Here is a 14603-nt window from a genome sequence, read left to right as displayed (position 1 = left end):
TGTTGGGCTGTGTAGCACATTTGGACTTCTGAGTAAGTAACATCAGTGCCACCACCTTGGTCACTTTTCTCCCACTTTGCCAGATAAACAAACATACACACACCAGAGATGAAAAGAGAGATATTGCATGCAGAAACATTCACACTTTGTAAGTGTATAATATGTATAATATGTTCATACTGTTTATATTGTGTGTACGCCATGTTCTTGGTTTACACATTTTTGGATTTCCCATGGACTGCTCCCTACCATGGATACTTCCTCCCAGGGGCTGGTTTTTGGTACTCACAGAACATGCAGGAAGCTATGATGCTATTAATAAGCTTTCTGCTTCCACAAAACCCTACGCCTAAAATCTCAACCTGAGTCAGCACATTTTCTTCCTTTATTTAGCAACCCATTTCACAACAGCAGTCAATGAGTTGCTGCGAATGCTTACGAGAAAACAGATTGTCAAACCGTGCTGCAGAGGAAAGACTCCACATGCAACTTGAATGTGAGATTCATCTGCTGATCTCTTCCTTCTCTCTCTTAGCTGAGCAAGGTTGTTTCTTTGGTTACATCTTCTTAGTAATTGAACATAAAGGTTGGCGTATTATTCAAGCAGCTTGCCGTAGTATTACAACTTCAGTATGCATTTCTTAGTTGTCCAAGCACACATAGAGAGAGATTCCTTCAGTTCTGGCAACAGAACTCCATCTGCTTCAAGCCACGCAAAAGCCACATACAAGCCTTATTTCTTCCACTAAACCCCTTCGTCAGACGCAATGTAAACAACAACTGGGTGCTTCCAGATGGTGTTCCTTGTGAGATAAGTGATCCTCATGCATGGTTTTTCTTCTTCTTCTTTTCAGTGCCCACATGACACCATTGCTGTCAAAATGCTAACCCTTTCCCTTATTTAATCGACATTTATCCTTTCCTATAAGGTGGGGATTTGATAAATGAAACCAGAACTGTTGCCAATGAACACTGTTTATGCATTAAGTTTTGTGAATGTTATAATAATAATAATAATAATAATAATAATAATAATAATAAATTTTATTTATATCCCACCCTCCCCAGCCAAAGTGGGGCTCAGAGCGGCTAACAGCAGCAAAAATAGCACAATTTACATAAAACAACAGTTAATTAATTAAAATACATGTTGCTGCTTTTTTTTTAATAGAATCCAGAGTCAGCTCCAGTGCCCAGGGTACCAGCTGGGTTTCTGCATTGCTTTCATTGTTTTCTATGGCAGTGAGACCTCCTGTTGTGCTGCTTTTCATTGGGTTTCATTCAAAATCCACTTTGTTAAATTCTGCAAAGCTCGCTTGAAAAATGGGGAAGTGGCAGGAAGGGTTGTGGCGCGGGATGAGGAAAGGGGCTTCCACAAATCACTTTCTTATTGCATTTCTCCATCACTGTCCACATAACAGCCAGGTTTGATCAGCCTTCTCCTCTGTGGAACTGATTGATTTGGTTTATTCTCCAAAGGCCCTCTTCTAATTGTCATTAGTTAGTTAAGCAATTAATTTAGAGCAGTATTGGTCGAAATGTTCAGAAACTAATCTGTTAGAGCCGCAGAGAGGAAGAGAAATCAGGCAAGGTGGTACTTATTAGGGGAGCAACATCTGTTGCTGCCAGGACACCAAATTACAAAAGGCAACATGGACACAATTACCTGAACTCCATCAGAAATAATAGGCAGAGGTATCAGACAGCAGAGGTTGAAAGCAATCTGGTTTGACTTGGGGAGCCCTGCCAAATGCCCCCATGGAAAAAGAGAAATCAGAGCAGGGAACCTTCTGCCTCGTAGAGCTTTGGCCTTCAGGAAGAGTTGAATGTGGGCTGCATTTAAAAAATAATAATGGAGGAAAAATATAAAAATTCCATAGGAAGCTAGTCCAGTTTCAGTGGCAGGAAAAGTTGGCCCATATGACCTATACAATTTTGGTATGAATTCTTATTTTGAATAACTGGTTCTGCAAATTTTTACTATTTTGCAGAGGTTTAGTCTTCTTGTGCCATTTATAGGATGAGACAAGGAGGTAAAAAGGTTGCAGAATTCCCCACAGTTGTACAGAAATTCCCCAAAGAATGTCTATAGCACAAACGGATGATGCTAGCTGGTACCTCTTTCTCCCCTTCTGCTTTAGCACTAAAATGCTAAATCAGCTGTGTAAGCTGTTGTTAGTTCACAGTCTTCATTAAGTGCTGTGGGGCTAGTTTGGCACACCCTGAAATTTGGAGGTAATGTCACAAATTCAGAAGTAAAGGATACGTTTTCAATTATGGGCTATGTGAGAAGCCCAGTCCCATGATTCCGTTCTTTCAAATCCTCACCAATTCTATCATCAGCTCAGTCATTTTACAAGAAATGGATCATTGTCTGAGAGTAACCTTTTGCTCTAGCCATTGAGTACTAAAATCTTTCACACATTAGTTACATGAATGCGGTTCTAAGTATAGAAAGGGGCAGGCACAGTGCCAGATTTACGTATAAGCCAAACAAGCTAAGGTATAGGTTAGGGCCCCACTCTCTTGGGGGCCCCAAAAAAATTTAAAGGGGAAAAAACTGGGTGTACATTTCCAATTGTATTTCAGTTCAACAATTAACTTTGATAAAATACATATTTTGTTATGTGCAAATGGCTTTAGATACCTATTAGGTCCATAAATACCATATATTCAACACAAAAAAACAGCGACAATTTGTTGTTGACAAAGGACAGCTGGACATATGAAGGGCCCCATTACCTTCAGTAGCTTAGGGCCTCATCAAACCTAAATCCAGCCCTGGGCAAGCAGGCTGCCACACAAAATGCATGGAGGGTGGGGGTGGGGGTGGGGGTGGGGGTGGGGGTGGGGGTGAAGCAGGCACAACAGTGCAGCTCCCCCCTCAGCTCCCTCTTCTACATGTGGAGATCCCTTCACATAAATGGGGAGCCTCAAGTTGGGGGTGGGGGAGGTATGGCCTAGTTTTGCACCCTGAAAGTTTTTGCCTGCCCCAAACAAAGCCCATTTATTTATTTATTTATGCTAATTTCAACTAATAGTATTTTACTATTAGTTCAAAGGGTAGGTGGGCTGATCCAGAGGGAGCATAAATACCAGCCTGTCTGCAAAGTCTCTGTTATGCTACATTAATTATGTGAAACCTGCAAGTTAGGCCATTCCAACAATAATGCCTTTTGAAATATGATATATAAATTGTCCAGTAGCACCTTAAAGACCAACTAAGTTTGTTCTGGGTATAAGATTTCATGTGCATGCACACTGTGTATCTGAAGAAGTGTGCATGCACACGAAAGCTTATACCCAGAACAAACTTGGTTTCTAAACTGCTACTGGACAATTTTTATATTTGTTTATTTATATATTTTATATACATTACATTATTATATTATATTATATTATATTATATTATATTATATTATATTATATTATATTATATTATATTAATTATATTATATTATATTATATTATATTATATTATATTATATTATATTATATTATATTATATTATATTACATTATTTGACTGCATCAGACCAACGCGGCTACCTACTTCGATCTGGAATAATGCATTTGTTACCTGAAAGTTTTATAAAATGCTATTCACACTGAAAAATCAAATTCACATCATCGTCATTTTTAACGCACATCTTTTTTACTTTCTGTATTAAGACATGCATTGACCAACCTCCTTAGAAGTTTTGGAGGAAGTGCTGAAGAGGCCACATCAGAAAGTTGCTGGGTGTTTTTTTGTTTTGTTTTGTTTTGTTTTTTGCAAGTCTAGTACAAAATAACCCGAAGCCAACAGAAAAGGTTTGCTTAATAGCACACATTCCCAGCAGATAAAGCTCAGAAACCTCTCCTTCTTCAGTGCCTAAGGTTATCCTGGCAAGATTGTAGTGTGGCTGTCAAAATTTGATCATGGACAACCTTGCTGGAAGTGACAAAGATACTGGATCCTTTACATTTTCGGACAAGATGAAGTTTTCAGCATCTGGATTTACACCCTTTGAAATAGATGGTAAAGTATTTTCACTGTTTCATAATGATAGAGACTTTTAAAAGCACAATATCTCAAGGCATTTTACTAGTGTTCAAAGGTGCTTTTCTTTTTAAAGGTTTAATTGGGATTCAATTGCATTAAAACCATTGTCTTATTCAAATTTGTGCCATTGACAAATTTAGCAGAATATGGCACTGAATGGTTTAACAGCACAACCCTAACCATGTATACTCAGTAAGCCCTATTGAATTCAGTAGCCCTTACTTCCAGGTAAGTGAGGTTAGAGGATTCCTAGGGACCACTACTCACTTTATTAATGTCTATGTGCTTCACATTAGTTAAGAATAGCATACACGTATTTTAATCCGCCCTTCCCCACAGCATAACACACAAAAATCACACTTATGCTATTTCTGAATATTTCACTAAAAAAAGTGTCAAGTTAAATGTGATTACACAGCATGCCAACTGACACAAGCTGTGTATATATTTTATACTGGGGTATGCCTGCCTACAAGCAGATGTTTCACTGTGCTTTAAAAGAAGAATTAATTTGTCTTACATTTCAGAATATACAATGAAGGCTATATGAAGATGGATGCTTCCACAAAACAAGCTTTTAGTTGCCTTTGTTGTATTTCTGTGACCAGCAAAGGGAAAGAGGCGAAGGACTTGAGTTCACACAATGGTTTTTTTGTTTGGGTGTAAACATTAGCTAAACATTCAGTGAAACATGCTTTTCACTCTGCACAGCCCTATTTGCCGTTCTGAGAACCCAGCAAATGGAAAGTTTGTCTGGAAATACAACCAAGTTGAACAAAGTTATTAAAAAGTACTATATCACAGCCTGCTTCTGCATGAATTCACTGTCAGCTTCAGCCATGCAGCTTGATAGGATCCCTATTTATTCAGAAGCAAGTCATTGATTTTAACTCTCAGTACTTGTGCGTAGGGCTGCAGCCTTAAACAGTAACACAGCACATTGGTCACTTGTTTGCAAGCCAAAAGGATGGAATATCAATTCTTAGTGTGTTCTTTCCTCTCCAAAACTTTAGAACCCAAAGGCCAGAAAAAGACTTGCAAAAGGTACATTTCGGCTCTGGTTACAATATACCTGATTCTGCTCACTGCAGGCTTCGGACTGTTGGCCTATAAAGGTAATTGATTTTAAAAGCTATTTCCTGTCCTGAATCTAAAGATAAAAGATTGTGCACTGGTTATATTTTAAATATCCAATAAGTAAATTTGTTTCCAGAAAGGAAACAACCACCAGGACAAGAGGTTAGATGGGGATGAAAGCTGCATCATTTGCTGAAGACCTAAAATGTGTGTTCTCATTTTTAAAAAGAGTTTTAGTCAAACCTTTAAAAACTCAGAAAGAATGGCAGTATAAAACACAAACACACACACAAAAGAGTTGCTACAAGGGTTGCAAGCCACCCCCAATCTCTGCCGTGGCAGCAAGATTCCAGGGGGTTCCAGGCACTCACCCAGAGTCATGTTTCCACTGGGAATCAAAACACAGTGGAGACTGTCATGTCTTTAAGAGATACAGTTTATTAATACATATTTACAACAAGGGTACAGGTGGATGGAGTGCAGAGTTAACAGCATTCACATCCCAAGAAGGGCTTGTCCTTCACAGCAGCTGGGCATTGCATCCAGAGGCTTTCTAAGCACCACCTCTGTGCCTCTGCCCCAGCTTGTCTCCAGCCAGCCCCTATGGCCTTTCAGCTCCCTCCCCAACATAGAGTTGTCCCCACCTCCTGCTTCTCCTTCCCAGAAAACCTCTTGCCAAGCAACTCATCCCCCTTTCCCTGCTGTTCCAAGCCTAGTTTTAAAAGGTGATGATTTCCCTGTATCCTATGTGATCGGTTGACAAAGACCCATCAACACCTTTTGTCATGCTTAATGGCTTCCATCCCAGATGAGGCCCTGGCCTAGAAAGGGAGCTTACCTTGTATTTTTCCACTGGCCTGCATCTTCCCTTCAATACTTCATAAACCAACTAATTCTTACCCCTTAATTAATTTCTAACATTCACTAACTCTAGCAGTTATGGGTTCCCTTCCAACCGCAAACTCTTGTTACCCCAGATCTGTAACAATATACAGTGGTGCCCCGCAAGACGAAATTAATTTGTTCCGCAAGTTTTTTCTTCTTGCGAGTTTTTTGTCTTGCGAAGCACGGTTTCCCATAGGAATGCATTGAAAATCAATCAATGCGTTCCTATGGAGACCGTCCGGGGACAAAGGGGAAGGCGTGCGCCTTCCCCTCTGTCCCCGGACCTGTTTAAAGCAAGGGGTGGCGGGGAGAAGATTGCTTCTCCCCGTTGCCTGCCCCGCAATCTCCGGGGACAGAGGGGAAGCATTCTTCTCCCCGCCGCCCCTTGCTTTTACCAGGTCCGGGGACAGAGGGGAAGGTGCGCGCCTTCCCCTCTGTCCCCGGAGATTGCGGGGCTGGCAACGGGGAGAAGCGATCTTCTCCCCGCCGCCCCTTGCTTCAAAAGAGGTCTGGGGACAGCGGGGAAGACACGCTGCGCTTCCCCGCTATCCCCGGAGCTTGCGGGACAAGCTTCTTTTGCAAAGCAAGCCCATAGGGAGATGCGTCTTGCGAAGCGGCTAAGAAAACGAAAAACTCCTTCGTCTAGCGAGTTTTTCGTCTTCCGAGGCGTTCGTCTTGCGGGGCACCACTGTATTACAACTCTAAAAGTCCCAAGCATGTAACGTGTTTGTGAAAAACAAACACAAAGGCTGCTCAATTCACAGAGGCCAAATTCCGTACATGCGAGTAAATAACCCTCAGACCTTTTGCCTCCCACGCTATTTCCTCAGATGTTCTCCCATCCAGCCTCACGTTAGACAAATTTGTCATCTTGAGGACCCTGGTGACAGATTGGGTAGAAGTGCTTTCAAGTGCTTCTTATCCTACAGGTTGCTAGTGACTTCTTCATTCTAATGCAGAGCTGTTCAGAATATACTGCTGGGGTAATTAGGAATTACAATATTGTACAAGCCTATTCATCCAAATGGCATTAGGCACTGGTCTTGAACTGGTGGCTTCTGTGACCAGTTCTGGGTATAAAGTGTGTCATGGTAGTGATATCACCAATTTTTCTTTCTTTTTGCTTGACTTTTTTGAAATAGAAAGAGGGCGAGAGAGAAAAGAACATGGGGAAGAGGGAGAAAGGAGCAAGGAGTAAAAATGATGATGAACAGAACATGCCTGTCTTGCCGTATATGGTAAAATAGTCAAAGAGGACCCCATACTGTGGGTTGAGGTTAAAGTTGGGTCACGGGACTCAAAAGGTTGAAGGCTGCTTACCTCGGGGACATTGTAAATGTCCATAAAGCCACACAAACAAGAGCCAGCCCCAGCTGCATGTGCTTCATTTGATTCCTTACCACTTAATGCCTCACGGCTGAGGCCTGGAGTATCCGTCGCTTGCAACAGCAATGTGGCTGCTCCAATATTGCTGTGGGTAAATGTGTGGAACAAATCTATCATGTGTGTGATGGGGGTGACCATGTGGTTTTCTACCATGCCAGCATCTGGTACTTGAGGGAACTGAAAATGCTGGTGTGTGTGTGTGAGAGAGAGACAACCAAATTGCCAAATCTGACCACAAGATTGTTGACCTTCAAATGTTACCTTTGCACTGCAGTGGGCCAGAGTGTGTGAGGTGATTCATGGTCCGAAAGCATTGTGCATGGGGTGCTATGCAAGTTCTGTCCATGGTTCTGGATAGAGCACAGATGGAATCCATCACTGGATGCTCTGTTCCTCAAGGGATGCACTTGGCCCCAGCTGTGGAACAAGTGGCTTTGGGCTGCCACTATCTGGTTATTTTATAGGTCTGAACAATCAGAGAATACCTGCCCCCAACTACGTTATAGCTTTTGCATGATCGCCCCCTCCTAAGTTAATGAAGTCATAGCCAGTCAATAGCAAATGGATTAAGGAAGGGGAAGTGGCCTTGTTGTGGTGTGCTAGCCCTACTACTGTGTGGACACAAGAAGTGGGGGAATTTGTGCCGTCCGTCATCGTTCACACTATAAGCAATAGGCAAACAGTTGCACAACCATATTTTACATGACAGTAGTAACAATAATAGATGTGCTGCTGGAGAGTGGGGTGGAACCACATTCTCCCAGGTACAAAACACTATGACACCGAGGCTCACAAAATGTAGTATCTTTGCAATCACTAGAAAATACATCTAGACACATAGGAACCTGACTTATAACGAGTCAGAACATTCTTGCTCAGTATTGTCTACCCTGACGTGCAACTGGTCTCCAGGGTTTAAGACAGGGAACATTCCCAACCCTACCAGGAGATGGAGCCTGGGACATTCTGCATACAGGACAGGGGTTCTGCCTCTGAGTTATGGCCCTTTCCCGTTGCACATTTGCTGCACTAAAACCTGGCTCTTGAGAAGACCTTGTGACTCTTAGATTTGGATAAAGGGGGAAGTTCTTCACTTTAAAATGCAATCCTATACATGTCTGCTTAGCAGTATGTTCCTTGGCGATTGGGCTGCAGTCTTAGTATTGCATTACCATATTGGGAAAATAACAAAATGAGTGTAGAAGGTTAACATTTGATTGGCAGCTGTTAAGAAAGAGGCAATGCACATGATTCACTTCCTCCTGGAGCCGGATTGGGCGGCTCCTGCAGACTAATCTGGATGCTGCCTTCTAGGATCCTACTTGCCTATTGTTCTAGGATCCAAGCTCAGTACATAACACAAAACATTGTACTTTACCTATGTCATGATTTCTTCTCCTCTACTTTCAGTCTATGAGATGAACAAAGACTTGGAAAAGAACAAAGTCAACTTACCTTTAGCAGAAAAACTGGCAAGCTATTTTGTCAATGACAGCATGCTTGCCAATGATATTGAGCAAATGGAGGCAAGCTCACAAAGACAAGGAGACAATTGGATCAGAAATCTAAAGGAAGAAATTCACATAATCAAACTAAGCAACCAACATTTACAATGGAGAATGACCAATTTTACAGGTATTTTCTTGCTTCTCCTTGGCTGGACATCATTTTGGGGGGCAGTTAATGTGTGAATAGGCATTTCAGTAACCTTCCCATCCAATCTTACATGTTTCACATGAACTACACAAAAGATAGGGTGTTGGTTTTTTTAACAAAAAAGCAAGGGAAGGGAAAGAGAGGAGGAATCAAGATGTGAGGAAACAGTATATACACACACACAATGGGAAGGTAAAGCCAATAAAACTAATCACCAGTGGTTATTGAGTCCATTACAGGAGCTACTGCCTTGGCTGGCAATTAGGCCTTCCGTCTTATTGAATAAGTCATTAATGCAATCTATAATCGGTGTTTGAGCCTCTTGGAGAAAGGAGCCAGTCTCTCTAAGACAATTTGTAGTGAAGAGAAATGCATTAACTTCTCATTCAATAAAGCTGAAGCTTTCTCCAAATGGTACCTTTGCACTGCATGGCTCTCTGGCTTCACAGTGAAGGTATGTATGCTGAAACAAAGAAAGAGCAGTGCTCTGATGCAGCCCAGCCCATTGTCAGGAGCCCAGTCCCGTTTCTAAAGCTGAGCTTGTCAATAACAATAGCCTGCTACTGTCCAAGGTATGAACTGCAGCATTAAGCAGTTTCATGAGAAAGTCCAGCTCACTTACTCTAAGCCTGTACAGCATCCTGAGGACAAGCATGATCAGAGTAAATTTGGGGGAGGGGAAAACATTTTTTGGACTCCCCATTAAAACAATTGTCCTCTTTTGCTACAGTTTTCACTGAAACTAATGAGCTGGTGGAATTCTGCCTAGAGTTTGTTCTTTTTGAAGAAAAAGTGGTCATCTCACGAGATTAAAGGTTACATTTTAACTGTAGACTTCTTCCGCCATTGGTAGGAGATTTCTAGTAGCTATCAATATCTGTTTCAGAACAACTGGAAAGCCGTGCACTTCAAGGGCCTCCGGGACCTCCAGGTGGGTGGAAACGGATAGTTTTGAATCTCTCCATCTACAGCTCTTGCCCAAGTCCTATGAAGCAGCTGCAGATGACCCAACAGCCCTATTTGATTGCTCTCATTTATTTTATTTTCATATTTTATTATTTACTCTCAGACAAATATATGACAAATAACATAAACAGAATGTGCAATTACAATCATAAAATTTACAAACCACAAAAGCAACTGCTATGAGAGTAACTAAATTCGGCATTCACCAACACAGAAACAAGTACCCAATAGGATTGCAAATTCATATGCACAACACAGTTTCATGTGACATTCAAACCAGGAAACTCTGGTTTAAGGACAACTTCCAAACCAAAATAAAAAAATTCCTTCCAGTAGCACCTTAAAGACCAACTGAGTTAGTTCAGTGTATCTGAAGAAGTGTGCATGCACACGAAAGCTCATACCTAGAACTAACTCAGTTGGTCTTTAAGGTGCTACTGGAAGGAATTTTTTTATTTTGTTTTGACCATGGCAGACCAACACGGCTACCTATCTGTAACTGGAACTTCCAAACCAGATTATGAAATCCAAACCAGGCTAGGAATGAGCACATGGCTCATTTTTTTCTACTGTACAATCTTGTGTTAAGATTGTGGTGCCTGAATGGGACCACCGAAAGATGCAGAAATATATTTGATGTCACATCTTGATGAGTGAAAATTTACATCTTCAATAAAATGAAATAACAGGCAGGCAGGCAGGCAGGAAGGCAGGCAAACAGGGTTCAATGTGAACCCCATAAAATTATGTGGCTAATATGTGACTTTAAGTGAGGAAAGGTAAGGTAGGAGCTTCAGCCATTTGCAATAAGTGCATTGTATTCGAGTTGCAACACACACATGTTCTGGACATCTTTCAGGAAGTAAAGGTGAGAAAGGAGGCATCAGCTTAAGAGGAAGCCAAGGAGAGCCAGGACCAAAGGACAAGCAAAGAACATGAAATCTCAAATCTTCAAGGAGTGGAGGGGGATGGGGATCAATATTTAACATTTTTGACATGCTGTTGTTGTTTTCAGGTGCAGGATTGCCTGGACCAAAAGGAGAAATTGGTAATGTTGCTTGCCCACTTCTGTCACTATAATACCTGTAAACATTTGGGCAATTCCCTTGAACCCACAATTGAACGGAGGCACTGGGTCTATGGCAGGAATTGTCAAAGGGGATGAGCAGCTCTTCTGTGCCCCTATAATGGAGATGTAGCGCCTTTGCAAGCCTGTAAGGAGGACATACATTTTAAAATGAATCAACCGTACTTCCCATATGCTCCAGCAGAATCCAATGAGAGTAGAGGGCGCAGTTCCTTTGAGTTTAGGAGGGAAAGCGATGGGAAGTGCATGGCCACACCTCATTCTGGATAGAGATGTTAAACTCAAGATAGGAGCCCTTCTTTTAAAGGGTAGGAGAAAATTGGATTGAATTGGAGAAAAGAGTCAGGGAATATTGATACTTTGCTAACTCCTCCACTGTTCTACTGCAATCCTCGTTTCTCCCATCCATGTTTCTCTCTTCAGAGTTCTAGGTGTGTGTTTATATAGTGACGTGTCCTTAGTGATATTTGGAAAGGGTCTTCATATCCCATTTTCTATATAAGTTTTTTGGTAAGTAAATACTACTGTAGTCAATGGGACTCACTTCGAGGTAGTTGCAAAGAGGACTGCAACCTCAATGTATTTATATTTTAGGATCTCCAGGGATGAGAGGACCTCCAGGTACCCAGGGAGAGAAGGGCGATACAGGTAATGAAAGAAGAGCTGTAGAAACAAATGTTGAAAAGCAGGGGAAATTCCACCTCATTTGCTTTTCAAGCTTACTATTATTTATAATAATTTTTATTAAGTTTTCAATTTTACATTTCAAAATAAACATTTTACAAACTTTAAAATATCCATTCTTCTTTTTTCATGTTTCATTTTACGTATCATACATTCCTGCTTATTTTACTATAATCATTCAAATCAGTTTTCCACTTTTACATCCCTCAAAAATTGATTACTCTGCTGAATTGATCTTAGTGTTGCCAGCATTTTCAGCTGTATAGTTATTTTCCATATATTCAACTCCTTTTTTCCGCATTTTGTAATACCATATAATTTAACCTCCACCTAAACGAAGAACATTTCTCACCTGTTAATACTGTTATCAAGATGGCATTGTGGTCAGATAATGTCTTGGGTTGAATGTCTACCCCTTTTACCATACTTGTTAATTTTTCCAAAGCCAAAAAAAGAATGTACAATTACAATCATAAAATTTAAAAACCACAAAAGCAACTGATATGAGAGAAACTAAATTCGGCATTCAACAACACAGAAACAAGTGCTTGAAGAATTGTTTGCATTTGAAAAAAGTAAATTGGGAATCTAATGGATGCTTAAGTCACCATATGTCAGTTAAGTCAAAACTGGACACCATATCAAAAAAGGCAGTTGATAATTTCCTTTCTTCTCCACTTTATTATTATTTCTCTATATTTTTATTTCAGGAACCATGGGGCCAAAGGGTTCAAAAGGAGAGCAAGGACTGCAAGGTAAGGCCCCTTCCACTGGCTTGCAATGGATGAAGGCATATTAGATGTAATGTCAGCAGCATTCTGATACACACTGAGAAATCTTCTTTGCATTACACCACTGGCACTACCAGAGTAACTGAACCAGCATTATGGCAATAATCCAGATCAGGGTAGCCAATGTGGTGCCCTCCAGGTTTTGCCAGACTACAACGTTCGTCAGTCCCAGCCACTTTTGCCAATGATCTGGGATGATGGAAGTTGTAGGTCAACAGCATCTATCCCTGATATTGATTTACACCAGCCTTCCCAAACTTGGTGACCTCCAGATGTTTTTCACTATCATTCCCTGCATTCCTGACCATTTGGCTATGCTGACTAGGCTGGCGGGATTTGTAGTCCAAAACATCTGGAGGTCACCAGACTGGGGGGAGGCTGATTTACAGCAATCTACCCAGTTGTAGAATGCAGGGGCGGGAAAGGGGGGCAGTGGGGGCAGGCCACCCTGAGTGTCACCCCTGAGGGGGGTGACAAAATGCCAGGCGGCACTCACCACAGGGCCTGCAGTGTGCCTGAGCCATGCGTCTCTCCTGGGAGTGACATAGTGGCTTATGTGACTGCAAGCTCCCCACTGCCCAAACGGTCCACCTACCACCTTCCCCTCAGCTGTAGGGTGGCTGAGGAGGCAGGCAGATTCCTTAGAGGCCCCATGGAGCATCCTGCCCTGGCTTTCCCCACCCCCATGGACAGTTGGCCCCACCCCTGGGCCCCACCCTGCAACCGCCCCAGGAGCCCGATCAGCTTGCTCCACCGCTGGTAGAATGTGCCATTCTTATTGTTTTTTCTTAAAATAAACCCCCCCCCCCCAGTTTTGTATATGCGCATAAGAACTTTGCTGGATCAGCCCAGAGGTCCACCTAGTCCAGCATTCTGTTTTCAGCTGTAACAAGCCATATGTCCCTATGAAATTCACAGATTTGGCATGGAAATGATAGATATCCCCTGTGCTTTGTCCTCACCTTTCGTAATCAGAGGTAGCTACGATTGTCTCTGAACATATAAGTCCCCTCTGGCTTCCAGAGCTAACAGCCATTCCTAGATCTACCTTCCATGTGCACGTTTATCCAAATGCATGTCAAGTTGAGAGTGTCAGTTTTTCAAGAATTAAGGCCAAGCTAGAAACCAGTAAGGCATATTTACAACCACCCAGCTGGCAGTCCTGCTTTGAGCGAGGATTCAGACAACTCAACCAAGGTGATAGAACAAAACACACAGCTGCTTAAACTAGGAGAAAGCAATGACTGGAAACTAACAGTACAAATTTCAGATGATTTAGAAGACTCAATGGCTATGTGAGGACCCAATAAAAGGTCTGGCTTCTGACAATCAGTATGTCATAAGATGCCATCACAAGTAAGCCAGTTTCCTCAAATTGCAGCTTTCATGCATCCTGGGAAGAATTAGCATGTACATTTCTGATGGCAAGGCATCCTGTGACCATTGTAAACATTCTGCAATATGCACAGGCAGAATTGTTTTAAGACCTGAAACCACTTACATCAAATTACAGTGGAACCTTGGTTTTCAAACTTAATTTGTTCCAGGAGTCCGTTCGAAACCATTTGAAAACCAAGGCACAGCTTCCAATTGGCTGCGGGAGCTTCCTGCACTCAAGCGGAAGCCACGTCGGACGTTTGGCTTCCCAAAAAAGTTCGCAAACTGGAACACTTAATGGTTTGCGGTATTCAGGAGCTGATTTGTTCGTCAACTAAGCCATTCGAGAACCAAGGTACCACCGTGCTTCCAAAAGAAGGCAGTGGAATGACTAGTGTAGCAACTGTGTTGCTTTAAAACAAACAAATAAATAAATCACAAATTTTTTCGTGTGTGTTTTTAAAAAATACAGGTTTAAATGGACTTGATGGTGAAAAGGGATCTGAAGGAAATCTTGGGCCGGCTGGTCCAAAAGGTGAACCAGGAACAAAAGGGGAAATAGGAGACAGGGGACCTCAAGGTAAGACTTTGCCAAGAGTGTTAATAATCTTTATGATATTTAATATTTGGAGAAATTTGCACTAAAATGC

At 41.8% G+C, this 14603-nt stretch overlaps 1 protein-coding gene across 3 annotated transcripts in view; it reads left to right on the top strand.

The window, feature by feature from the left end:
* Nucleotides 1-356: 356 nt before the first annotated feature.
* MARCO (macrophage receptor with collagenous structure) overlaps nucleotides 357-14603 on the top strand; it is a 29140-nt gene continuing 14893 nt past the window's right edge. Inside the window, exons 1-9 of one of the 3 annotated variants that reach the window (XM_081872343.1) lie at nucleotides 357-496; nucleotides 3672-4020; nucleotides 5058-5159; nucleotides 8803-9027; nucleotides 9935-9979; nucleotides 11030-11062; nucleotides 11696-11749; nucleotides 12496-12540; nucleotides 14426-14533. In XM_081872343.1, the coding sequence (XP_081728469.1) occupies nucleotides 3921-4020; nucleotides 5058-5159; nucleotides 8803-9027; nucleotides 9935-9979; nucleotides 11030-11062; nucleotides 11696-11749; nucleotides 12496-12540; nucleotides 14426-14533 (712 nt within the window). In that variant the 5' untranslated portion in view covers nucleotides 357-496; nucleotides 3672-3920. The remainder of the gene's footprint in view (nucleotides 497-3671; nucleotides 4021-5057; nucleotides 5160-8802; nucleotides 9028-9934; nucleotides 9980-11029; nucleotides 11063-11695; nucleotides 11750-12495; nucleotides 12541-14425; nucleotides 14534-14603) is intronic. The other 2 variants (XM_081872342.1, XM_081872344.1) reach the window with 2 other exon arrangements.

The sequence above is a fragment of the Podarcis erhardii genome (assembly GCF_964252035.2).
Source record: "Podarcis erhardii genome assembly, chromosome: 1".
NCBI classification, from domain to species: domain Eukaryota; kingdom Metazoa; phylum Chordata; class Lepidosauria; order Squamata; family Lacertidae; genus Podarcis; species Podarcis erhardii.
The sequence above is the reverse complement of the archived record's forward strand: the minus strand, read 5'-3'. Positions and strand labels throughout refer to the sequence as shown.